Consider the following 27170-nt stretch of genomic DNA (forward strand, 5'->3'; position numbering starts at 1 on the left):
CATCATTGTTTTGTGTCTGCAGAAGGGCACGATATTCCCACAAACCCAGCACTGTGCATGAGTACCCATACGCAGAGCATGGCTGAAGGTGCAGGAGGAGTGCAGGAGGGCAACCACGCTCTGTAAGCCATCAGAAGAGCGTTGGGGATGGAGGAAGAGCAGCTTGTCTATTCAAGCACAGAGGTCAGATAAGCACGCATACGTCTTGACGAGTATACATACCAAAACATACAGCCTGGGCGAAAGAGCAAAGATCAGCATTTCAATTCTGCATTAAACTTTATTGTGAGGTATAAATGTCACAGTAGGACTTTTACACAATGGACTCAGTTATCTAAAGGGCTTAGAGTATATGCACTACAGGTATAATTTAATTTTCTACAACTCTAATGAAATAAGGAACATTAAGGGATCTATCAGTTATTTTTAAGTCATTCATCTAAATCACTTATAGTCTTCCTGATATCACTGTTGTAAAACTAATAACTACTAAATCATAGCATCATAGAATAATTGCGGTCAGAAAGGACCTCTGTAGGTCATCAGGTCCAAGCCCAGCAGAGCTGAAGCTGATGACCATTTCAGCAATTTCAGAAACTTGACATATGAAAGTTAATGGTGACGCTGCAGAACAGTGCACCCATAGTATGGCTTACTCTGCATAGTTTCCAGTGGTCAGACAGCAAGCGTTAGCAGTGGGAATTCTTATTTTATGACAGCATCAATCTCCATGTTATGATTTTCTTCAGTTGCCACTTGGACAATAGACCTTTTCATTATCTTGTTCTTTTGGGGAAGACTCATTTGGACTTTCTGGTTCTGAATCTGATCTAGACATCAGAGTTTCCACAAAGTTCCCAGAAGAGCAGCATGGCAAAACTGAGAAGCTTCCCTTTTACCAGGAAGAGTAGGTTTTTATATGAAAGCATATATTATATGACATATAATATGTATGTGGGCTGCTCAGTTTTGTCTCTGTGAAGTAGTCACAAACCATAAGAGAGTGCTAATTGCAAGCAGAAACGCTTTTTTTTTAAAAAAAAGGACACAGTAGCTCTGAAACTTATTTGCAAACCCATGCTGACCCCAGCATCAGTGTAAAACAGTAATTTGGGGATTAAAACCACTCCATTCCAAATACTCCGTACTCATAATGAAAACACAATGTAACAATGAGTACACTATATAAAAGGAGCTTGTTAATGATGTCCAGATTATGATTAAATGTCAGTGCCTAGTGTTTTACCCTCCCATGGAGATAGTTTATAAGTCATGGGAGAGTATTTAGATCTGATTAGCCTTTCCCTACTTTGCCTGGACTGACTAAAACATCTTTTACTATTACAGATGGGTCCCAGGGTCCCAGCTCATAAGCATTAGAGCGTGCGTTAGTTTGCTCATGAGAAATCCCAGTGAAGTCAATGGAAAGACTCACGTAAAGTAATTAGGTGTGAATATTGAGTGCAGGATTCAGGGTCTTAGCTGCAGCCTTGTATAACTGAGTGCTACATTTTCTTAAGATATAAAATAAATCAAATTTAATTTGATGACTATAGTTATAATCATATTGATAGACAGTACCTGAGAAAAAATTTTTAAAATCCAGTGCTTAAAGCTGACACATCTATATGAAAATTGTGTAACTCAAAAAATATTTTGTAGATTTTGTCGGATTTTATGGAAAAGCCATATGTATATTTTATTAAGCTCTTCATTTCAGGAGAATTTATGATGGGAGTCAGTATGATCACTTCTGAAGTAGGCAGTTGCCTGACAATAGCACAGCTATAACATGTAACAGAGCATGTCACCTTTTCAGACCTCAGGCAGAATCACTGACCCCTTGAATGATGGCCCCAAAAGAAAACCCAAGCATTTACGAAGTATTAAATACATCAGTAGGCTGCATCCTTCCCCCCCAGTCAACACTAACCCACGGTTAAGCAGTGACAGCAGTCAGACTGCCACGGAAAGAACGGCCTTCTGACACAGGAGTATGTGGTCATTAAAGATGCCACAACAATTTCTGTAAGATTAAAAAGCACCATCTAGGCTGGGTTTCCAGCTTAAGCGTACTACATGCAGCAAACCGTTCACCACTCCTTCCACCTCCGACAAACGCGCTGCTCTCAGCGAGCCCGGGCAGCGCCCACGCTGCGTGTCTGAGGAGACCCCCCCCAGCGCAGCTACTGCCGGCACCCACTCCGCGGGGAGAAGCCGCATGCTGTCCTGCTGGAAGCTGGTAAAGACACCTGCAGGCTACTCACACTAACACATGTTTCTAGGTAAAGTTTGGCTCCGATTCTGCACTGATTTTAAAATATAGTGGTGTGGGGGGTTTTTTTCCTTACAGCACATACACTGTTAAACGAGTTACTGAAGCATGCACGGGGAAGAAGGCATACGGGGAGCTTGCTCAGTCCCATGCACTCCAAATGAGCGGGCAACAGGTCTCCTGCGGCTGAAAGACAAGCAGCAAAGCACTCCAGCATCTACCGCAGCCCCGGCCCCTTGCCTCGGCCTCCCGCTCCCCGCCAGGCTCCTGCCGCCCGCGCTGCAGCCCCGCCGGCCGCGGGCCCTCCCCGGCCGCCCCCTCACCTGGCGGGGCCGCGGGGGTAAGGGGTGGTAGGAGCGTCCCTCCGCCGAGCTGGGGCCCCAGGGCGGGGGTGACCGCAGGCTGTGCCGTGCCCCGGAGCTGTCAGCGGCGCCGAGCCCCGCCGGGCAGCGCGGGAGGCAGCGGGGGCGCCGGTGGCCCCGGGCGGGGAGCCGCCGACCCGGCCGGCGGGCGGGAGAAGCGAGGCAGGGCAGGGCCGCGCGGGCGGCAGAGCCGGGCTTACCTGACGGGCTGGCGGGGCCGCTCCGCTCGGCAGCGGGCAGCGGCGGCGGCCGGCAGCGAGCGCGGGAGCGCCTCCTCCCCCCTCGGCGCGGCCCCGGACGGCGCTTCCCCTCCCGCCCCCCTGGGAGCTGCCGCCTCCCGCCAGCCCCGTCCCCGAGCGGCCGTAGCCCGGCTCAGCCGTACTGAGGGGAGGGAAAGGGCGGGGGCGGGGTGGGTGCCGCTGGGGAGACACCGGCCTCCCCGCCCGGACCTCCAGAGCCGGCTCTTCCCCGGGAGGCAGCGGCGGGTGGCCGGGCCCCTCTCCTCAACCGCCTCCGCGGCCAGGAACGCGGTCCCGCTCTTTTCCCGCCTGCCCCGTGGAAGGGACGCGGCCCCGCTCCTTCTCGCTGTCCCGCGTGAGGGACGCGGGCTGTCCTCCCGCTCCCTCCCGCCTGCCGTGAGGGAAGCAACGGGATCGACGGCCCTCACGGGACAAGGGCCGTTGGCCCGACGCCGCCCCGCCTGGCCCCCGCGGGACGCGGAACCCGCTCCCTCCCGCCAGCCCCGTCAGGGACGCGGGCTGCTGGCGCCGCTCCCTCCCGGGCTCCCGGCTGCCCCGCCGCCCCGCGCCCTCCGCGCACCTCGGCACCGCCGCCGGTTCCTCCCCGTCAGACTTGGCCCTGCGTTGCGAGGGGACGGCGGGGGAAGCTCCGGCAGCCCCGAGGAGGAGCGCTTATCCCGGCCGAGGGGGCTCTCCCCGCAGGAGAGGGCCGCGGGGTCCCCGCTGGAGCAATGCCGTGTGGTTTTGGTCTGGCGGCTCAGCGCCGGGCCGGCGGCATCCTTCCCCGGCCAGCGCCGTGCTCCCCGGACCGGACCCGCGCTCCCTCCCAGGGAAGCCGACCAAGGTAAAATTCGGGGAATGGAAATCCCATTCCCCGCTCGGAGGGCCTCCGGGCCAAGGCAAACAGCCCCTGGTGCTTCAGGCGGGTGCCTGCCACCGCGGGGAGCCCACGGGAGCCCCCGTCGGGGCTGAGGAGGGCGGGGGGGGGGGGGGCGGGAAACGCTGCGGGAGGCGTGAAAAAAAATGGACCAGGTAGAAGGGACCGTCACTTCCGAGCTGTCACGGCAGCAGCGCAGTCAGTAGTCCAGGTGGAAAAAGCTGAGTGTGGGATTTAAATCAATACTTCTGGTTTTATTATGTATGAAAAAGAAAAAAATAAAATTCCTGCTTTGTTCCAAAGCAATTGTGATTTCTGCTTCCTGGAAAAAAACAACAGTGAAAGCCATTCCAAACGGCAGAGGTGAGCCTGGCTCCCTGTCATCTCCAACAGGAAAGGGATAAAATCACCAAGCCATGCCAATTCCAGTGCATCAGATGCCAGCGGGGTCTGGGAGAGGAGGTTTGTACCCGCCCAGCGTTGCTGGGATGGTGAGCAAACTTTGGAAGTCATCAGAGCTAATTTGGCTAAGTTTTGTAAGGCACAACTAATTGTCTCTGAGGGGGGTGTACAAAATCTAATCCCTAAAAGTAGGGGTGTGAATGATGAGCAAATCTCAAACTGAAAGAGGCTGGATTCACCCCATCTTTTGTTCTGGGTGCTGGCTCCTGAACCTCTCCTGTAGCCAGAGGAAAGGGAAAAATTAAAAAGGCAGATGAACTTTGATAGACATAGCAAACCCAGCAAGAGCCAAGTGCAGAACAGTTCGCCTGTTCTCTTTCATCCTTTGTAAATGTAGCACAGGACAAGGCCCCAGCCACAATCCCAGTTAATGCTCCATCATCTCAAAATACCAAATCTGTACTCCTGAAGATTTCACCAGCTGAGTTGGTGGTAAGGAAGAGGAAGACAAAAGGCAGGAGGGAAAGTGTTGTGGTGAGAAGATGATGTGAGCGCCCAGAGGCTTGGCTCGGTGGCTTCAGCTCCAGCTTGTGCATAAGAAATCCCAACACCAGCTCTCCCCAGAGGCCGTGCAGCCTGCTGCTGTTGGCAGGTTGAATGCACAGAAGGTACCCCAGCTGGAGATTGGAGGACGGGGTATGCTGGCAGTGAGTCAGAACAATAAGGCATCTATTTGCTTCATAAGACACAGCTTACAAGACGAGGGGATTTTTGTTTTACTGTATTAACCAGCTTTGCTATTTATTTAATACTGTACCAGAAGTGCTGTGTATTCCCCACATTACAGAGTCTCACTGTTTCTTTGCCACTTATCCTTCCTCAAATGACGAGCTTCTGTCCTCCACTCCCATGGTGTGACTTCTTTTTGATTTGGGAGAGACATTGTTCAGTCTACCAACATTTGAGAGGATGGGTAGAGGAAAACTGGAAGATACTAAGTTAGAAAAAGCTGGAGGCTTCTATCAAGCCATGCTTTGACCTGCAGGCAATTACAGAATCACAGAATCATGGAATCACTAGGTTGGAAAGGACCTTCAAGATCATCAAGTCCAACCATTAATCCAGCGCCACCATGTTCCCTAAACCATGTCCTGAAGCGCCACATCCACACGTTTTTTGAACACTTCCAGAGATGGCGACTCCACCACCTCCCTGGGCAGCCTGTTCCAATGCCTGACCACACTCTCAGTGAAGAAATTTTTCCTAATATCCAATCTAAACCTCCCCTGGCGCAACTTGAGGCCATTTCCTCTCATCCTATCACTAGTTACTTGGGAGAAGAGACCAACACCCACCTTGCCACAACCCCCTTTCAGGTAGTTGTAGAGAGCGATAAGGTCTCCCCTCAGCCTCCTCTTCTCCAGACTAAACAACCCCAGTTCCCTCAGCCGCTCCTCATAAGACTTGTGCTCCAGACCCCTCACCAGCTTCGTTGCCCTTCTCTGGACACGCTCCAGCACCTCAGCGTCCTTCTTGCAGTGAGGGGCCCAAAACTGAACACAATATTCAAGGTGCGGCCTCACCAGTGCTGAGTACAGGGGCACAATCACTTCCCTACTCCTGCTGGCCACACTATTCCTGATACAGGCCAGGACGCTGTTGGCCTTCTTGGCCACCTGGGCACACTGCTGGCTCATGTTCAGCTGGCTGTCAACCAGCACCCCCAGGTCCCTTTCTGCCAGGCAGCTCTCCAGCCACTCCTCCCCCAGCCTGTAGTGTTGCATGGGGTTGTTGTGGCCGAAGTGCAGGACCCGGCACTTGGCCTTGTTAAACCTCATACAGTTGGCCTCTGCCCATCGATCCAGCCTGTCCAGATCCCTCTGCAGAGCCCTCCTACCCTCCAGCAGATCAACACTCCCACTCAGCTTGGTGTCATCTGCAAACTTACTGAGGGAGCACTCAATTCCCTCATCCAGATCATCTATAAAGATATTGAACAAGACCAGCCCCAGAACCGAGCCCTGGGGAACACCGCTTGTGACTGGCCGCCAGCCAGATTTAACACCATTCATCACAACTCTCTGGGCTCGGCCATCCAGCCAGTTCCTCACCCAGCGAAGAGTAAACCTGTCTAAGCCATGAGCCACCAGTTTCTCCAGGAGAATGCTGTGGGAGATGCTGCCAAAGGCTTTACTAAAGTGCAGGTAGACAACATCCATGGCCTTTCCCTCACCCACTAGGTGGGTCACCTGGTCATAGAAGGAGATCAGGTTGGTCAAGCAGGACCTGCCTTTCATGAACTCATGCTGGCTGGGCCTGATCCCTTGGTTGTCCTGCAGATGCCCTGTGAGCACTCTCAAGACCAACCGCTCCATAATCTTCTTGAAGATTGCTAGCTGGATACCAGAGGCTTTCTGAGTCTCCTCTTTCCTTTCCTGGCTTCTCTCAGCACCTGGAAGGACAGTTCTCAGTCTGGAAGAAACTCCCAGTGATGTAGTCTGCTTTTGAGTGATCACAGGCAACGACATAATGTAAAAAACACATTTCAGAAAGTATGTTCCATCTTAAAAGCAAGTGCTTTAGTAAAACAGCAGTGAATTGGTTTTCCTCCTGCTGTTAGAGGACTGTTTCAGACCTTCCTGGTAGTTAGACACTTCCTACTAATTTCCAGCCTAAATGTATTTATGGCCATTTTATACATGTTTTCTAGTACCAACATTGTCTTTCAATCTAAAAAGCTCTTTTTCTTCTTCAAGGCCTTCCTAGCTAGTGTATTTAGTGACAGTAATAATTTCCTCTTTCAGCCTTCACTCTCGTTTTGCTCCACAAGCAAGTTCTTGCTCTATATGTGCTCAGCTGGTTCCTGTGGGTGCGTGTGGCAGAACTGAACATGATACACTGTACGAGCTCTCACCAGTACATTTCTATTTATTGAAAACACTTTGCCTGATGTGGTCTAGGATTTCATTTTAATTCTCAGTGGCTGCATTACCATTGATGGCTGATGGTCATCTTTGTGTTCAGTTTATACATGCAGCTTCACCTGTTTGGCAGTGGATAAATCCTACGTAATATGTTATCTTTCATTTTATGCTATGGTATTTTATCTCTCTTCTAGTTCTTTCATTCTTAAGATCATACAGTTCCTTCTAAATGAGATCCTCCTCCTCCTTTACATTTACAATGCCTGTTGACTCTCCTATGCTTTATCAGAAAACTTCCACTTTTGCCTGCCAATTTTATGAATTAAAAAGTTAAATGTTAAATAAGATTCCCAAACTGAACCTTTTAGTAATTGCTAATAACGTTTTTTCTAACCTTCCCCTTTGAACACTCCCTCATCCCATTTTCCTATTGCCATGAGCTAGGTCCATACTTAGCTCACAGTCCTTCTAGTTCTTATTTCAATTAGTAATTTCCTCTAATGGAGTGGCAGTACTTTTCTGAAGTACAGACAGATTAGATCTACTGCATTTCCTTCACCTAAAAAAAGAAGGTTAGATGAGCACAACCTAATGCTGGGAAACTAATCCTGCATTTATCACTTGTTCATGTTTCACAACATCTTTAAATATTCTTTGCTTCAAAATTTATTAGTCTATAGAGAAATCAAACCATACTTTTTAAATCACTTCAAAAGTTTGTATCTGACTGCCTTATGTCTGGAAATATTATAATGTACATGTAATATTAACTCCTAGGGTTTATAAGCCCCACTGCACTGCAATTAATCAAACAGAGTTTCCAATGCATATGCAAATTGGAGTCTATCAATGGAAGCACCAGCCTTAATTATATGATTAGAAGAGATGCCCTTTCCTGGGTCCAGTGCTCAACGAAATGAAGCTGTCTCTGCTGACTCCTGAATTGCCAGATCAGCAGGTACTTGGTATCTTAAGACACATATAGTGCAAGTTCCTTTTAGTTACAGCAGGATTTTCAAATTTCTACAATAGCTTGAAAGTAAAACGCTGTCACTTTTTTCTTTCTCTACTACTCCTCCTAAATAAAGACAAAACAGATTTTTTTAATTGTTGTGGTCAAAACTACTGTCATGTAAAGCAGGTATGTTACAGTTGGTCAGTAGTTTTCAATTACTTTATGATTCTCCATTGTTATCACTTAAAATCACTTAAATAAAAGATAAGGATATAGGGTTCAAGGCCATATCTAATGTGTTTTCCTGAAGAAGTAGATAGATAATATGCTGTATCTTATCATCCCCCCAAAAACCTTATCCTTTTGCTATGTCCACAAGCCCTTTCTACTTCAGGCGTGTGCTTAACTTCTTTTCTTTGCTGTTTTGAGCACCTCTTCCATAGCTAGCCACCTCCTTGGCACTTACATGATTCTAATTTGTACACGGTACATTATATAGCCTCTAAAAAGAACTGAAGAGAGAGATTTTTTGAAAACCAGTACTATTTGCTTACATGGATCCTTTCCGTTCAGCTGACACTTTCCATAATTCCAGGAACGTGCTGCTGGTTAAAAACAAATTCAGTAAAGATTCAAACACAGATGTAATGACAAAGTGTTTATTTCTCACTTGGGGTAAAAAGGACTCACCTGAGTGTTAGTGATGGACCAATGATACATGAATTACACGGTTCTGTTCACAGTTCATGGTTTGTGAACTTCATTATATATATATAAAGCCAGGGGAACTGAAACAGATCAAAGGGTTTGAATGACTATGAATTTGTAAAGGGCATGCACTTACTTTTCTCCCACACTTCTGTGTTGATTTTGCAGTGTTTTAGTTCCAGATGTTTGAGGATTAGGCTCTGTCCTTAATTCTAAGAGTCACTTCATATTCTTAAGGCATCTGAAAAAGGCAAATAACTCACTGGTGTGCATGGCCAGACAATATATAGCCTCAGTTCAGCCCTTTTTGCTTTGCTGTCTGTACCACAGCAGCTAAAGTCACCTGCAGTGGCTCAGAGAAATGGGCAAAAGGCAAAAGTTTTGCTTATTGAAGCCCAGATGTTGCAATTAACAAAGTTTTTTCTTACTGAAATTCTCTTGGAAGCTCCATTTGACTCTAAAATATTTTGGAAGAAGAAAATGAGAACTCTTGCAGCTGGTACCTGAAAAGTTAGCATTTGCCTTATATATAAATTACATCCTTCATTTTCCTCAGAAGAATTGTGCGGCATCTTATGCTTACTGTCCACACTGGACAATGTTTACTGGTGAAAAAAAAATCGATACATAGTATCATCAGAGGCAGGACTCAATGAAGTTATATACTATTACATGTTGATAAAATACATACTGAATTCATCTTGAGACAGCAGTCACTTATTTTAACTAGCTGAAAAATTGTCCTGGGCTTGCCACTCTGCCAAGGATATTCACAGGCTTTACTTTTGCTGTAACTTTCAACATGTGGACAGTAAACCCGCATTTTCAGCATTTCCCTTGGTAATTTAAGCTATGCCATGTTTAAATTCAGCTCTCCTTTCCTTCAAAATCCAAGACGATGTTTTTTTACTCAGTTCCTGACACAGCTGGTGAGTGAGCCCACCAGGGGAGGTGCCATGCTGGACCTGCTGTTTACAAACAGAGAAGGACTGGTGGGAGATGTGGTGGTCGGAGGCCGTCTCAGGCTTAGCGACCATGACATGATAGAATTCTCAGTTGTGAGCGAAGTAAGGAGAGGGGTCAGCAAAACTGCTACATGGACTTCCGGAGGGCAGACTTTGGCCTGTTCAGGTCACTGGTTGAGAGAGTCCCTTGGGAGACAGTCCTGAAGGACAAAGGGGTCCAGGAAGGCTGGACAGTCTTCAAGAAGGAAATCTTAAAGGTGCAGGAGCAGATGGTCCCCATGTGCCGTAAGAAGAGCTGGCGGGGACGGGGACCGGCCTGGCTGAACAGGGAGATTTTGCTGGGACTCAGGGAAAAGAGGAGAGTTTATCACCTGTGGAAGAAGGGGCAGGCAACTCACGAAGAGTACAAGGGTCTTGTTAGGTCAAGCAGGGACAAAATTAGAAAGGCAAAAGCCCAGCTAGAGCTCAGTCTGGCCACGGTCGTAAAGGATAACAAAAAATGTTTTTACAAATATATTAACAACAAAAAGAGAGGCAAGGAGAATCTCCATCCCCTACTGGATATGGCGGGGAACATTGTCTCCAAGGACGAGGACAAGGCTGAGGTACTTAATGCCTTCTTTGCCTCAGTCTTTAATAGCCAGTCCAGGTATCCACAGGGTATTCAGCCCCCTGAGCTGGAAGACGGGGATGGAGAGCACAATAACCCACCCATAATCCAGGAAGAAGCAGTCAAGGACATGCTAAACCACCTGGACACTCACAAGTCTATGGGGCCTGATGGGATCCACCCGAGAGTACTGAGAGCGCTGGCGAAGGAGCTTGCCAAGCCACTCTCCATCATTTATCAGCAGTCCTGGTTAACAGGGGAGGTCCCAGAAGACTGGAGGCTTGCCAATGTGACGCCCGTCTACAAGAAAGGCTGGAAGGAGGATCCTGGGAACTACAGGCCTATCAACCTGACCTCTGTACCAGGGAAGATCATGGAGCGGTTGGTCTTGAGAGTGCTCACAGGGCATCTGCAGGACAACCAAGGGATCAGGCCCAGCCAGCATGGGTTCATGAAAGGCAGGCCCTGCTTGACCAACCTGATCTCCTTCTATGACCAGGTGACCGCCTAGTGGGTGAGGGAAAGGCTGTGGACGTTGTCTACCTGCACTTTAGTAAAGCCTTTGACAGCATCTCCCACAGCATTCTCCTGGAGAAACTGGCAGCACATGGCTTAGACAGGTTTACTCTTCGCTGGGTGAGGAACTGGCTGGATGGCCGAGCCCAGAGAGTTGTGATGAACGATGTTAAATCCGGCTGGCGGCCGGTCACAAGCGGTGTTCCCCAGGGCTCGGTTCTGGGGCCGGTCTTGTTCAATATCTTTATAGATGATCTGGATGAGGGAATTGAGTGCTCCCTCAGTAAGTTTGCAGATGACACCAAGTTGGGTGGGAGTGTTGATCTGCTGGAGGGTAGGAGGGCTCTGCAGAGGGATCTGGACAGGCTGGATCGATGGGCAGAGGCCAACTGTATGAGGTTTAACAAGGCCAAGTGCCAGGTCCTGCACTTTGGCCACAACAACCCCATGCAACGCTACAGTCTTGGGGAGGAGTGGCTGGAGAGCTGCCTGGCGGAAAGGGACCTGGGGGTGCTGGTTGACAGCCAGCTGAATATGAGCCGGCAGTGTGCCCAGGTGGCCAAGAAGGCCAACAGCGTCCTGGCCTGTATCAGGAATAGTGTGGCCAGCAGGAGTAGGGAAGTGATTGTGCCCCTGTACTCAGCACTGGTGAGGCCGCACCTTGAATCCTGTGTTCAGTTTTGGTCCTCTCACTACAAGAAGGATGTTGAGGTGCTGGAGCGTGTCCAGAGAAGGGCAACGAAGCTGGTGAGGGGTCTGGAGCACAAGTCTTATGAGGAGCGGCTGAGGGAACTGGGGTTGTTTAGTCTGGAGAAGAGGAGGCTGAGGGGAGACTTTATTGCTCTCTACAACTACCTGAAAGGGGGTTGTGGTGACGACAGTGTTGGTCTCTTCTCCCAAGTAACTAGTGATAGGATGAGAGGAAATGGCTTCAAGTTGTGCCAGGGGAGGTTTAGACTGGATATTAGGAAAAATTTCTTCACTGAGAGCGTGGTCAGGCATTGGAACAGGCTGCCCAGGGAGGTGGTGGAGTCGCCGTCTCTGGAAGCGTTCAGAAAACGTGTGGATGTGGCACTTCAAGACATGGTTTAGGGTACATGGTGATGCTGGATTAATTGATGATCTTGAAGGTCCTTTCCAACCTTAGTGATTCTGTGATTCTTGGGACAAAATTGAGATCACATACACCCAAATTTCATCTGAACTACAACTTTGGCAGAATTTTGGCAGTCTGGTTCTTGACCTGATGGTGTTCATACAGAACTATGTAGAACAAAGATTAAAAAGAGAAAATGACATCAACATTTACATTTTGGTGATTCAGATGCCAAGCAGCCAAATGGTAGCCAATACAGCCAGATCTGTGGGTGCTTTCATGTTATCATTTGCAGCAGAAATACCCGCCTGATGGTTCTGTCATTGTTGTGGCACCTGACTTGAGATTTACCCTGATTTCATCTTTAATGAAATTAGTTGATGATATTACTACTTTAAAAAGGAAGCAGACTGTCTTTCAGCAGGTATCAACAAAACTGCAGTACTTACACACATACACTGCTCTGTATGTAAAAAAAAAAAATTAATACAAAAAATGTGGTTAGTGAAACTTGCCTGCCTCTGAATGACCCAGCTGAAATATGTGCTGTTAAGAAGCTATTATGATAGTGTATATTAATCAATACAGAGAACTGTGGCTATTATGAACCAATTTGATGTTGATTAAATGTTGCACACTGGAAGCATCTTTTCTTTTGGATATGATACATCTATGATGCTGAACTCCAATTAAATCTGACTCATGAACCATCTTGAGGAAATAACAGGAGGCACCAAAGCCTGCACTGAACTTAGATTTAAAGGAGATTACTCATGGTCTTCAAGTTAAGCACGTGCTCAGGGGTTTTGGTTATTTCTTAAAAAAATCATCACCTTAAAAATATTTGGCTCCTGAAAGTTTGGCCCTGCAACACCAAGTTTTTTGGCAATGGCCCGGGGAAAACTTGGTGCTTCATGAAGTGCGTAAGGAAATGGAGATGTGAATTCCCTTTCTTGCCAATCCTGTTCCGACACCCATAAGACAAGAAGCCTGGTCCTTGCTGCCGGGGCTGTGCGGAGGACCTTGGGAGACGTGAAGGGCGGCAGCTCTGCCCGGCTCTTCGCCAGCCTTTGTGCCAGCCACGCTGTGCTCACTCTCGGGCACGCTTCCAGGGCAGATGCTCCAAGCCCCTGTGCCAACAGCAGGTAGCAGCAACCAAGCCACGCCTGCACCTCGGGCTGTCCCGCGAAAGGCACCAGGAGCCGCTTCTGCATTTTGTGAGGAGCAGATTTCTGCCGGTTTGTGCTGGGTGTGTTGTAAGAGCACCCAGAGGGACGTCACGGTGCTTGTGCATGAGCCGGGCACCAGCCTGCTCAACCCTCTCCAAACTGGTGGTGTGTTAAATGTAATGATCAGGTCTTTCTCCCTACCGGATCCCCCTGGGGCCAAGGCAGGAGGTGAATCCCAAGCTCCATAGGCTGGAGAAAACCTGGTCCACAACGCAGAGCTGCAGGCTCCAAGGGAGCAGCGAAACGCTGAGCAAGTTGCAGTATTTGTAAGGTTGGGCAGCCGTTGAACATGCTGTCTAGACAACAGTTTTGGAACTAAACATCCAAGTTCTTTTTTTAGCTTTTTACATACCAAAAGGTACAGAATTTCCCTGAATGAATTCATTCCTGAATTAATTTATGGATTGCCTTACAAAAACAGTCCTTTATTACTCAAAAAATTGCCAAGGACAAAAACGTCCCTTACAAAACATTATCAAATAGGAAGGACGGAGATGCTGAATAGCAGAAAACCAGCTTGTTTCTAGTCTGATTTTTCTATCTGCAGGTTTCTATCATTAGGTGCTGTTACACTTCTGTTGGCTGCTTTGAAGACACCTTTTATTGAAGTTTTCTTCCCTATATACTTACTTATATAGTGTCCTTAAGTCACCTCCTAAATCTGAATTATTAAAGGCATTGCATTTCCTGAGTTTTTCGCTTGATGGCATATTTTCCAACTCTCTAATGGTTCTTTCAGCTCCTTACTAACCCACTCCAAGGCTTTTTAAACATTCTGCTTGAATTATTCACAGCTTTAAGGTATAGGCAAAACAGAATATTTTTTTTTCCTTTTTATTGATGACTTATGCTTTCTTTAAAGTCATGGATGAAGAATTTAAAGCACCATGGAGTCAAAAACGTATCCTTGGAGAATTTCTCTTGAAACACATTTACTTACTTACTGAGTATCTTTTGCTCACATACAGCTGAGATTTATCACCTGTTTTGCAATCTATTTCATATGTGCAACGCTGTTGCTGTATCATTCTAGTTCCCAAGTCAAATATTGTGTTGTGTCTGGTAAGGTGCCTAAGAAATGTCCAAGTGTGTAATGTTTACACTTGACCCATTGATCCATTTCATATCCCCCTTAAAAAAAGAAAAAAAGGATAATTTGACAAAGTTTGTTTCCCCAAGCAGTCCTGTGCTCAATTATCAGTTTTCTTAGTATATGCACTAAATGACAGAATTATAAAAAAATTTAGGTAGGAAGTGACCTAAAAAAAATCCCCAAGGGTTGTGCTCAGCCTCTCTAAGTTATAGCCTTGTATGATGAATCTTCTGTTATACCTGAAGTCTAAAAAATTTAATTCAGGAACTCTCCAAAACATGCTTTTTGAGTACCACCACTGGTGGTGGTGGCCTTTGCCAATGTCTTGGCTCTGCACCAGATCGCTGTGCTTTTAAAGACTGAAGAGGAAGAAAAATTTGAAAAAGAAGTTGTAGTGAAATGACAAAGGATGAAAGGCTTCTTGAAAATACTACTAGATATAGTAGTAAATATTGTAGATACAGAATATATTAAATAATTCAATGTGTTCCTAGTAATGTTAAAAAGAAGTCCTCAACCCTCCCTGGCACAAATATCTGGAAAATCCATCCAAATGTAAAATGGTATTTCACAGAAAAAGGCATGAGAGCAAAACTGCGGTAAAAGAAAAAGTATGAGATGCCAAAGAAGATCTGTGGTAACCTTGGTACAGTTTGTAGCTGAGTCAAACCTAGTTAGGTAGTAAAAAGATACTGCTAATATTGCCACTGAATCCAACCCAAAGGGAAAAGTTACACTCACAATAAGAGGAATAAACTCGAAGAATCAATTCTCCCCTTTGTTATCTGTAGTAAGTATAACACAAGAGTGTTAGTTAGAAACTAAAAATTGTCCGGAAAAGACATCATATGTTGGGTGTATGTAGACATCACAAACATGATCAGGGATCACATCTCAAAACGTTCCCAGCTTGTGACTCTATCTGGTCCCATAATCCCTGAGGCAAAGCCATACTTCCTCAAACATTTACCTCCCTCCTTTTTTTCAAATACTCCTTTTTGGAGCTCATCCTCAGGCTGCTTGTGTAAAATGAACTGCTCCCAGCTCAGCTGGGACAGTGCTGCCTTGTACAGTTTTTCTGAGCTGCACTTTTTCTAGACCCCTGGAATTTTTATCCCGTCTGTGTCAGAACTTTTTATCCAGGCTGAAAAATTGAATTGCAAAGAGAGGAAAAAGCAACCAAAAGATAACGATGCATTATGTTGTACTTTTTTTTTTTTTTTCTGCTCACAAGATAAAAAAAAATTTTAAAAAAAACACAAAGAAAATATACCTTTGAAACAGAAACCAGCCAGTTCCTAAGATTAAAATGTGTCCACAGATACCTTCACTAAATATCTATATTTAAAAGGAAAATATTTGCATTAAAAAAGAAGCAAACTTCAATACTTTTTGAGGAAAAAGACCCAGAAAACTACTGTATCATCTAGTCTGGTTCATTAAAAGCATTTTGAGCTTCTTTAGTTGCTTTTTCTTTACGAGAAGCAAAGAAGCATGATCACACAATAGCAGGAAATTTAAGCTGGCCTGTGAAACTGATAAAGCTAATTTCATCCTCAGCTCTAATGCAATGAAGGAAATGAAACCCATTCCAATTTTCTAATGATTTGATGGGGAGAAAACTTTATGAACTCACCAAAGATAAATATTTGTAACTAATTGCCAGCTCTTGCCTTTGTTCCTTTACTTTCATTGCCCTTGCGGCCTTTAGGTGAGTGCATCTGACACACTGCCAAGAATGACCACATTCATATAAATAGTACCGATCTCCCCGTGTATCGCACGAGTTTATTGCTTATCTAGCAGTCTTAAACTGGCATACTGGTGATACAGAAAATATAACTATGCAAGTAATTGCCTGTCCAGCCACCTTTTCTCCATAAGAGACTGGACGCCTGTTTGTGCTTGCCTCTGGCCCAGAGAGGAGCCCAAAAGATCTGCCATCCGTAAAGTAGAACATATACGTCTTATTAAGATGGTATCTGTATTTGTAAGAACGCCTTGCTCATCCTGACACTGAATGTGCTCAGAGGAGTTGATGCTAAAAGTCTACCAATGGTGGACCTCTGTCTCTAATTGCATCCTTGCCTCTGCTGTCATGAAGGCACCTGAAATGGGGCACTTCGCGGGGGGAAACAGTTTCGAAATTACAGGTGATCAACTCCCCAGAGTTCCCGATGATGAAGTAGAAGGAATCTCAAAAAAAGTCTCTCAACCCCACCAAAACCCAGAAGTATTTGGATACTTGGGCAAAGTTTATGCGAAAACACAAACCCGTTAAGAGTTATTAGCAGGATGCACTTAGGTACTGTAATGGAGGCCAAGTTCTGGGCTAAAAGATGTGTGTGGCTCATGCTTGCTATTGCTGGTCATGTTGATCTCAAAGAGCAAACAGAGGCTCTGCCGTGCTGTGGCTCCCGCTCTCAGAGCAGCTTCACAGCTCTTCTGTCCCCGCTGGCTAGCAAGCCTCTCCTGTAAGCCAAGTAGCCAGCCCTGCCGCATGCCTGATTCCTCTCCTCGCTGTTTATTCAGCCTTCCAAGTGACCCCGTGTCTCCACTCAGACTAATTGGTTAAGTCGAACTCTGGCTACAAAGGACAAACCTTTCAGGACTTTCTGAAAACCCTCATGTTTGAAAGGTTGGAATAGCCTGAAAGAAAAAAAGTAATTTTCTGCATTAAATTTTACATAAGTTCTTCATCAAAATAAACTACTGTTGTGGCTCGTTGTCTAGGATATAGTTGTAGAACTGCCTTTTGCTTTGAAATAACTTCGTATCTTCTGGCTGGGTGACAGTGAGGTTTTCACTCCTGTTTCTTTGGTATCCTGTTCTTCTGGAGGTGGACACAGGCTGCAGGCAGAAGGTCACGGATCTGGCTTCCACACCCTGCTGAGCTATTCAGCTGAAAAACTGGCCACGTTGCAGAACCATTTTGGGTCATATCCATGGGTGTGGAGAGATCATTTACAAATACCGTAGTCCTTCTCTGAAAGAACTCTAATCCTGATTTATCAGAGCCAAGCCTCCCTTTAGATAGCTATAGCTGCTGTTTTGGGTTTCTCAGAGCTGTGAACTGAGATAGCGCTGGAACATCTCCATAGCCATATGCACTGAAATTTTGCAAGAAATGCTTTTTCATGGTACTGCAACTTCTGCAGCTAGTCGAGACATATAAATGGGAAGGATATAACTTAGCTCCAGAGAAGCAGCCTTGAAGGAGAGCAGCCTCTAAGGAGAGAGCTTCTAAGGAGAGAGCTTCTAAGGAGAGTAGCCTCTAACGAGAGAACCTCTAAGAAGAGCACCCTCTAAGGATATAACTTAGCTCCAGAGAAACAGCTTGGAGTCTTCTGTCAAACTAGACAGTTTGGCAGGAATTTAACCAATACTCCTTTAGGTTTAGAAAAATAAATCTGTAGATGTCTTGGCCTTAAAACAAGTAAGACCAAGGTATCATCCCCTCCAGTGACAGAAGTCTGAAACAGAGCTGGCGTAACAGCTAACATAACAGTAACAGGAGCAATCCTATTTCCTCCCGACCATAGCACAGGAGAAAGAGAGCACATAAGCCAGCCAGGTTTGTAGCAGCGAACCCTGCCAATGCAACGTCTGTCTCTCTATGCTGTTTAAAGAACACAGGCGAATCTTGCCCTCCCATGCTCTGTCCCTGTTGCTGCTCTTCTCTCCATTGTGCCCTTACCGGTAGCCAAGTCTTCCACCCCGCATCTTAAAACTGTCCATGGTGTCCTAATTTTGTAACCTTTGGCCAACAGGGTAGTGGTAAGGAATGCCCTATTTACAAAACACAGAATCTGGATTTGTTTCAGACTAGTTATCGTTCCCTCTGCTTCCTTGCCAAGCTTTTCTCTGGCCATAAATCAATCTGATATGGCCTTTGGTAACATATCAAGTCTGGATGGTTTTTACCAACCAGAGGTTTTCCCAAAGAAGTAGAGAAAGCCTAACACCTAAAATAATGGTCGTTAATACTTGTTTTAGAAAATTTAATGTACTTACAAGCACAAGTGCCACACTTTTGGGTCACCACTACGAGCTCCTCTCTGCTTTCTCCAATACAATGAGTGTACAATGACGGGAAGCTGCATTATTCCATCAGGAAGAAGAGCATCAGGCACAGATGAAAGAAATGGGATTTGTGCCTTAGCATGTGTAGGCTTTGTGAAGCACGCAATGCCTTGTAACAGCTATTTCAAAAAATTAGAAGATTTCAACAAAATACCTATTTCTATTTCTGGTACTATCAAGGTTTAGAATCCTACTTGCTGGCTTTGGCCCCATATTTATGATGTTCCCTGTCAGCATACTTGGAAAATATTTTCTTTCCACTCTTTAGTTACTAGAAATTATTAATAATAAACTTCTATATTAGAGTTTAAGATGAGAAAACAGGTGCAAATTTGAGTAAGCACATGCTCCTAATATCTGGGAGAAAGGAAAAAATGCAAGCAGTTCCCAAAGCACAGAAACTTAACAAGCCAGGTTTTTAATGGGTTTCTGCGTCACAGATGACTGACTATTAAAAATGAATCACAGAAAAGCTGTGGTGTGAATTCCCCGAGATTAGGCATGGAAATGGACAACGAATTCAACAACTGAGGGTATAAAACCTTCAGCTGGAGTTTGCGTCTCTTCATGTAACTTGGAGAATCTTTTTTCCTTGGGAGCGGGTGAACTTGTCTCCCATGTGGATCCTCTGTGATATGTCAGCAGAGCTGAACTGTACATTATCTGCTCCCTCTTACCGAGCTGTCTATCTACAGTATGTGCAGGAATGCCATAGTTTTGATACCATAACCTCCCTGCCCTCTTTAACTCAAATTGGACAAAATCCAAAATGTATTAGGAGTACTGGCAGGACACATGTACTCACACTGACGCACGTATGGTGTGTGTGAAGAAGTCTTGATTCTTTAGTAAAACAAGCTAAAGTCTACAGAGATGTCACGTGAATTAGCACAACATTATCCCTATAATGATGTGGAGAAAAAGAAGCCCCAGCTTTTGGTGTAGATTAGTATATGTTCTATATCTCAGACTTCATCAGATCTGTAAAACTGTCTGCAGTTCTGGACAATGAACTAAAGTCTTGAATTATCTCTTGTTTTTATTGCACAATAAATTATAGAACTTACAGTTCTATTCCCCATTTATACAGTATGGAGGGAAAGCTGGTGAATGGACTGGTGAGTGGACTGACAAACTTGCTTAGGTCATTTACAGAGAAAATCCTGCCATGTCAGATCGATTGGACAGGAATTTGTGTACATTTGTGCTTGGAAGACCAGCAAAAATGATTTCTATAGTCTTGAGGAAACACCCTTTTATTGTAGAGAAGTTTGTATACACAGATGTGATGTATTTACAACCAGTTTTTCTCAAAACAGATGACTGTTCAAAATCCTTCACAAGTCTGTCAAGAATGAAAGAAAATGAAGCTCGGAAGCCCAGCCAGCCAGCCCAACCCCCAAATTCAGATTAATTCCCGAAGATAACTGTAATGAGATAATAATACATGGAGTTATTCTGAAGTAAGCAATAGGACTGTGACAGAGATCAATGGATGGACTTCAGGATGGGTTCAGTCAAAAACATTGCTTAGTTTGATCTCAGAGTAGATGAAGCCCAAAGTAAAATTCCAATAAGCAGATGGGGACCTGCCTTTTCCCAGGTTTGTGGAGAGACAGGCAGAGAGTCTGTCCCTTCCTTCCCTGGCCTCTGCAAGGACAGGTCACAGTGGCAACCTCCGTAAAAAGAAGTTGTTGGTCCTGTGTTCTCCTGGAAAGCTCTTTTCCAGAAAAAGACAGGAAAAGCTCCACTCTTCTTCAGTCTGCAGAATGGGGTCAATACACTGAGGGTGAGAACGGGTGTCCTCCTTAGGAAGGGTGTGGACTCATGTGCCAGCCCACTCACAGGAGAGACAGCACCTTGGTTTCTTCTGGTGCCCCTCCAAACTGTGGCTCAGCTCTGCACTGCCCTTTACCCAGGGCAGTGTGCAATGGCACCAGTCTAGCTTCAGCCTGTTCAATCACCCCAAATGCAGAGGAGACAACACAGGGGGAAACGATGAGAGGTAGAGACACACATTATATTCCCTTTTCCTGTTCCTTTTCAATTAAAAGTAGAACCTTCATCAACAACAAAAAGTTACATGTGCAGGAGGCACTTCTCTGGGGAAGAAATAAATACCTCACACAAGCATTCATGGATGGATGAGTCCCATGAGAAAGATTCTCAGCATACCCAGTTCAGACATAAACGGAATCTAAAATCCCCATGTTGATGTATATGAGAAACACACAAAACATATTTGCTAATGCTGGAGGAAGTTACATGCATAAATTTCCCATAGGTTGGGAACATATATCTTAGAATCTGCATAATTTAGTTCACACTCAGCAGAACATTGCGATATTTACAGGCACATTCCAATGGGAAAACATTTGCATATTGAGTGCGAAAGACATAGCTTTGTCACCTAACCATGGGACTTTAAAAGCAGGGATTTTGTGACCTCAAAATACTATTTGTGAAGTTGGTGGGGAGGAAGAAGGTGTGTAGGCAGGAAAAGAAAATTACCAGAAATTGGTAAGAACTCTTTTTTTTGAGCGTTAGAATGCTTACAGGCTGGGACAAAGTGAATCTGTGTAGACCACAGGTTCTGGCTTGTTATGCATCACAGAGTGCTTCGTCTACTCTCATTTCTTATACTTATTCTTCCCAATTAGATTTGTTTCCCATTAGCTGAGAACAGTGTGTAAGACTCATTCTTCTTGGAATCATCATCCTTCATAGCATAATAACTTAATAAATACTTGCAGAGCAGGAATGAAGTGGAATGTCACTTTTTTGGATTTGGTCTCTATTCTGAAGGTGAAAGTGGGCATCTGAGAAACACATTTGTAATGCCTTGGAAGTTTTACAAATAAAAAAAAGGAAGTTACACTCTGAACCTGACTGAGAATGCAAAGTTCTATATTCTCTAGCACTGCATGTTAGACACGGTGGAAAATGCTATTCAGTGACTACCATAACCTTAGCGCTACCCAAAATTGTTCTGAAACTGGTTGACTAGTTTCTGAAACACTACTGTAGTTGCAGCAAATTATTAAAACTATCTACAGAATTTTAATCATACAATTTAAATTTCAATATGTCAGCAAAACAGCAATGTATAACCCATAGAGGTTATATTCTGGAAGTGAAATTATCAAACTATTGCTTCAATGTCTGAAAAGTAAAGCTATCCTCCATAGGTACACAGCACTCTCTCGCTTATGCTGACACATAAGGTGGTGGTGGATCTTTAGCAGCTCCATTCACAGGATCATCATATGGTGGCAACAGGACCTGCAGGAAAGGAAACAAAGGTTATATTTTTTTAAAAAGAAGCCAGCTGATAAAATTTACAGAAAAGAAAACGCTTAAGGCTTTGTTCTAAAAAATAACAAAAAAGAGTAAATTAGTAAGCAGAAGCAGAATAGTTAGAAAATGAAACAGTATTAACTTGAAGTTCCTCCTTTTCAACTTGTGTGCCTGTTTTCATTATGAAGGAAAAAGTGATTTCTTCTTATTTCTTATTGACTCTTGATTTCAGCCAAAGATCATTCATTGCTGGTACCTGAATTTGTTCAATCTGGCAGTGACAGTAGCTGCTTATTCTGCAGCTCTTCTCTGTCAAGAGTGCTTAAACCCTGCCTCCTGAAGGAGTGCTCAAATTGCTAAGCCAGAGTGAGAAAAGTCCCTGGAATAGCTAATAATTATTTTGGGGTGGGAAGAAAGCAAGGAAATGGAGAACAGATTACCCAATGTCGAAATAAATCTCCAGTTTTGTACTTCTGGGGCACTCAGCCATGAGAAGGAAGGCCTACATTCCCATAAGCCCTTCGGTGAATACTTAAACATCTGATAAAAATTAGGACAACTTTAATCATATATCATCCCCATTCATAGGAGTCCAGGCAGCTTCCTAGGACATGGGAGATGCAAGTTCACGCCACACAGGGCAAAGGAGGGATTTGGACCAAGATTTCTACTTCTTTAGGCAAGCATGCTAACTATCATGCAATTTGTAATGGCACCAGCACTGACGTTAATTAGCTTGGATGTGAAACGGCAAAGGAGCACTTGGTCTGTGAATCCCAGCAAGGACTGAGGATAAAATAGATGTCTGAATGAAGAATGAGTGTACATTCCCTAAAATGTCTCAATGTCGTGTAAGAATATCAGTTGTAGTGCACTGGCAGAGATACTTTTATGCAGCTGAAGATCAATTATTCATGATGGAACTTCCAGATTTATCAGCATCGCTTCTTGGTCATTAAAGGGCACATAAAGCCAAGTGTCTAAACATACGTAGGGAAAACCCTGATCTCAATAAAGTCTATGGAAGTTTTGCCATGAGAGGATTTCACCAGTTCTTAAAGAAGTTGATAACCTGCCTTCTGCAAAGAAACATCTGTAATCATCCCTTTTGGACTTCATCCACAACATAATCGGTGAGAATCTTTCTATAGATTTAAATAGACTTTGGATCAGGCTTTTGTGGGGTAGTTCCAAGGGTGATTCACATTATACTTATGTGAGTTTACAGACATGCGTTGATGACCATGTGTTCAAGTACATCTGTGCACATGTTTGTTAGATTACAGAATTGCTACCTTGGCATCTTCAGCCCTTAATCAAAAAAGTTTCATTATTTAGAAAAGGAAACTGTCAGAGCCATTACTCTTTATTAATACCATATGTTTGAGTTTGTAAATGGAATATACCATGCACACATCCACTACATGGATGTGGATACAATACAATACAATCTAAAAAACCTTGTATTGAATAGCATTTAATAAATTATGTCAACTTTAAAGGGTGCAAACAGCTTATGGCAGACTACTTACCCAGTGAAATTAGGACAACTTATAGAACTTCAAATAAATACTGTGATAAAAATCATGAATATATTTTGCAAGGTAAACTCAGTAAATCACACTGCTAAAGCATGTAAACTGTGAAAAACACTACAGTTGAGATCCTCTCCCTGGTGCTGATCATTAGTTTTATAACAGGGTTTCTAGTAAAATCCTTGTCTGGCTAAAAAAGGCACTAGTTTCTCAAATGTACTGAAACATGTTAATTTGTTGATTTTGAAGCAATATAATTAGTAATTAAATCTGATCTACAGATGACTCTGAAAATGAATCAAGTTCACCTGGTGAAGATTTAGCCATCTTATTGCACTCTTGTAATGCTAAGCCCCAAACTGTGGTCCATTCCTTTCAGGTTCAGAGTTCATTTCATCACGTATGGTAAGAAATGACAGCAGACACGATCCAAAAAGCTGTCCATCTTCCAGATCTATGAGCTGACTAATAAAGGACAATACCTCTTCCTCTGCTCTGATCCTCTTTTAGATCAATGTGTCCTAAGCCTACTGTAGTTACATCAATATTATTACTTCAGCATTGAGGTTACTGTCATTTGCAGTAGGTCTCCTGGAGGATTTACTGATACGAGTGAGCTTCTTCATTCCCTTCACTCCTATATGAAACCAAATCTGTCTGGTAGGAGAACAGCCTCCTGATGAGGATTTTATCTCTTGGGAGGTGAGCACTCCGTTTTGCTCTACGGACCCAAAACTCAGATGTGGGTCAATGGCCCCAAGGACCCTCAGAAGATGCTTTCTCACACACCAATAGTTCAACAAGAAGTGAGGTGAGATAGGAATACCTACAGAAGCCAGTGGCTAAATCCTAAGGCGTATGGATTTCTATAGGAATATTAAAGGTATGTGGGGTATGAACTGGGGAGACCACTAAAAAGGTTCAGAAGTTTCACAAGAAAATATCTACAGTGGAGGGTAAAGAGCATTTTGCCAAATGTCTGTAAGGTTTAGGGTCACTTCATTGTGGCAAAGGTTATTTGTCTGAACAGTTCTATCAGTGATAACTTCACATGCTTGCTCCTCACACGTTTTTGTGTTTAAAAATTTAAATATCCTGATCTTGCATTCCCTGACATGAACAGAATAGTAATAAAAGATAATGACTGTAGAATGAGCAGAATTAAAAATTACTACCTTTGCTGAGCAGTGTTTGAGTTAAACAAAGAAAATACGGACAAGATATTAAACAAAGGTTAAGATGACTGAACATGATGGACAATACATGGAAGAAAGCAGGTCCCGACTGGGACTCCAAGTATCTCACAGCATTAGTATAGTAAAAGTCCTTTAAACTAATTTAACCATTTTACTTTCAGTCAATGTGGTTTTGTTACTGTTACTTAATCATCTGTCAACTGTAAGCCTAAATAGTCATCCTTCAGCTTCCACGACAGTTTGAATAACTCTTCAACCACCCTAAAATTACAAATCTTACAATTCTGCCTCTGTAAGACTACCTTTTAATTATTTTTTTTACAAGAATGGAGTTTCAGGCCATTACTTTCCCTTAATAATTTTTCCATCTTTTTTCAATTAAGTCTATTTTGGCAAAAGGGAGAAATATGATAAAACCTGAATTAGCTCAGCTTTTAACTGTTTACTGTTGAAATAGTTAACAGTTCACAAAAATTTCAAGGACAAGAGAATTCCTTTAGAATTTTAATCACTGAATTTATACCAAAGTAGCTAAGATGAAAAACTGGATCAGAGTAGTTTTCCCTTCTCTTGTGTTAATTTTAAATCTCAACATGGTTTAATGGAAGCAGATGAGTTCCTTGGACATAAAACAGCACAGTTATTCAGGCAGTATGTTATGTTCTCCAGAGACATAAAATGGAAGCCAGTCACTGAGCCAAAGGGTGAATTGAGAAACTGGAAAAATAGACAGAAACTCACTATTCGGTCTTATCTAAGAACCTAATTAGAATGGATGCAGCCTAAAATGATTCATGAAAGACAAAAATATATGCATATTTTAGGTCCATGGTATCCCCAAGGCAGAATATCCACTAGGACAACTGATGCATTTTGCTTCCTAGGCACTACATTTGAGCATTTCCTTGCTTGTTCGTTGTGAATTTAGAAAAACGTATGTTAGTTCCCCTGGATGCTCTGGGACTAACATTTACAGAACATTTGAGATTGTCACTCACAAGTTACTATAAAAAGCAAGCACGAAGGACCCCCATTTTTTTGGAAGTCAGTGATCCCTGTGAAAAGAAGTTCTGGCTTTTTATCAGTAGACCAGCAAGCAAGTGTGGAAGATTAGATGGTTGCAGGGTTCAGTCCTATACGAAGCCTAAAATCCAAAAGACCAAAGCTCCTAACTTCTTTTACAACCCCTATAACTGTATTTAAGAGCTATGTAGCATTTTAACATCATCCTTTAATTATGCAGCCAGAGGAGGAGGTGACATTACACACTGGTGATAAAAGCATTGCAGAGAGACTCTGAGATCAGAGCTCCAGGGGCTACCAAACCAACGGGGTTCAAACCCACAGCTCCTGTCTGCCATATGAATGCTCCAGAGACAAGGTTTTCAGTTAGGTTGGAAGGACCATTTTCGACCCGCTGTTGCCACAGTGAAGCCAAGTATGCAAGAATCCATGGGGAAAGAAAGAAAATGGGAGAAAGTGTGGCTATGTAGGCCCATGGTTAGGGTGCTTAAGTGTGACAGGGAGTTCTGGGTGCTGGGCTTTGCTCCCAGTACCATTTAAGCATTTTGTCATAAGCAGTCTTGTTGTATAATATGCAGAAATAATCCAGAACTGTCCTATAAGAAATGCTGGTCCTCACTTAGCTGGTGTCATCCAAGGGGTTTGGACAATTGTATTGTCCAATTACATATGTAATACATATTACAAACCACAAGATACAGGATGACCTTCTCTGGAAGAAATAATTACAAGTTTGCCAACGGCTATAATATATTCAGTTAATATAAGCATATGTCATTTCTTATTTTTTATATTGTGATTAATCTGGTTTTGGAGAATAAGTTTTTTAAGACACTGCTTAGAAAAATGCCTAAGAAGAAACACAGACAAATATTTGTATATTCAAACAGTTTGGAATTAATCTTGGCCCAAAGGTGTTTTTTTGGGGAGAATTGCATAATTTCAATAATTGCTCCATATTTTTGCAAATTATTCCACATTTACCTGAACTTCCAGTAGAAAATTTTCTTCTCCAGCATATGTACAAGTTTTCTCATATTGCTGCAGTTATGCCTGTTTGAACTCAAGCTCTTAGATCTGTTTGGTGTCTAGTACATTTCTAGAGGAGAAAATGTACTTAGTCCTGTATGAGTAAACGTAAATGTTTGATTACCTGATTATTTTTGCATTCTTAAGGGTCTCACCCAAAACTCACTGAACTCAATAGAAATCTTTCTGTGTCTCCAGAGAGCTTTGGATCTCTTTTTTCCCACAGCTGTTTGCATTCTTGAGTGGGTGGAATGGTACAATTGTCACATAAGAGCTTTGAGGTTTAACAGTAATTTGGCTGGCAGCTATACAAAACTTTTGTGAGTTCCCATGGCAAAATACCTTGTTGATGTCTTGTTAGAGACAAACATTGTTAGAGACAGCGCTAACATACTTCCCTCTAACACCTAGAACAGAAATGCACTTAATGTCAAAAAAGCTATAGATTAAAAATGTCTATGCTAAGTGTTGATGGTTGTTGTGAGCATTCAGGATGTTTTCTCAAACTTTAGCTTTTCAATGAAAACTCCGATCTTTTATGCTGAAGGACTTCACATGGACCTGTTGGAGCGGGTCCAGAGAAGGGCCACAAAAATGCTCAGAGGGCTGGAACACCTCTACTGTGAAGACAGGCTGAGACAATTGGGGTTGTTGAGCCTGGAGAAGAGAAGGCTCCGGGGAGACCTTATTGCAGCCTGCCAGGGCTTAAAGGGGGCCTATAGGAAAGATGGGGACAGACTTTTTAGTAGGGCCTGT

At 43.9% G+C, this 27170-nt stretch overlaps 1 protein-coding gene across 1 annotated transcript in view; it reads right to left on the reverse strand.

The window, feature by feature from the left end:
• Positions 1 to 21541: 21541 nt before the first annotated feature.
• Positions 21542 to 27170, reverse strand: part of LAPTM4B (lysosomal protein transmembrane 4 beta) — a gene marked incomplete at both ends in the record, with an annotated part of 62301 nt that continues 56672 nt past the window's right edge. Inside the window, one exon of the mRNA XM_082014571.1 lies at positions 21542 to 21616. Coding sequence (XP_081870697.1) covers positions 21542 to 21616 — 75 coding nt within the window. The remainder of the gene's footprint in view (positions 21617 to 27170) is intronic.

Source organism: Phaethon aethereus (assembly GCF_964289735.1).
Source record: "Phaethon aethereus genome assembly, chromosome: 2".
NCBI classification, from domain to species: domain Eukaryota; kingdom Metazoa; phylum Chordata; class Aves; order Phaethontiformes; family Phaethontidae; genus Phaethon; species Phaethon aethereus.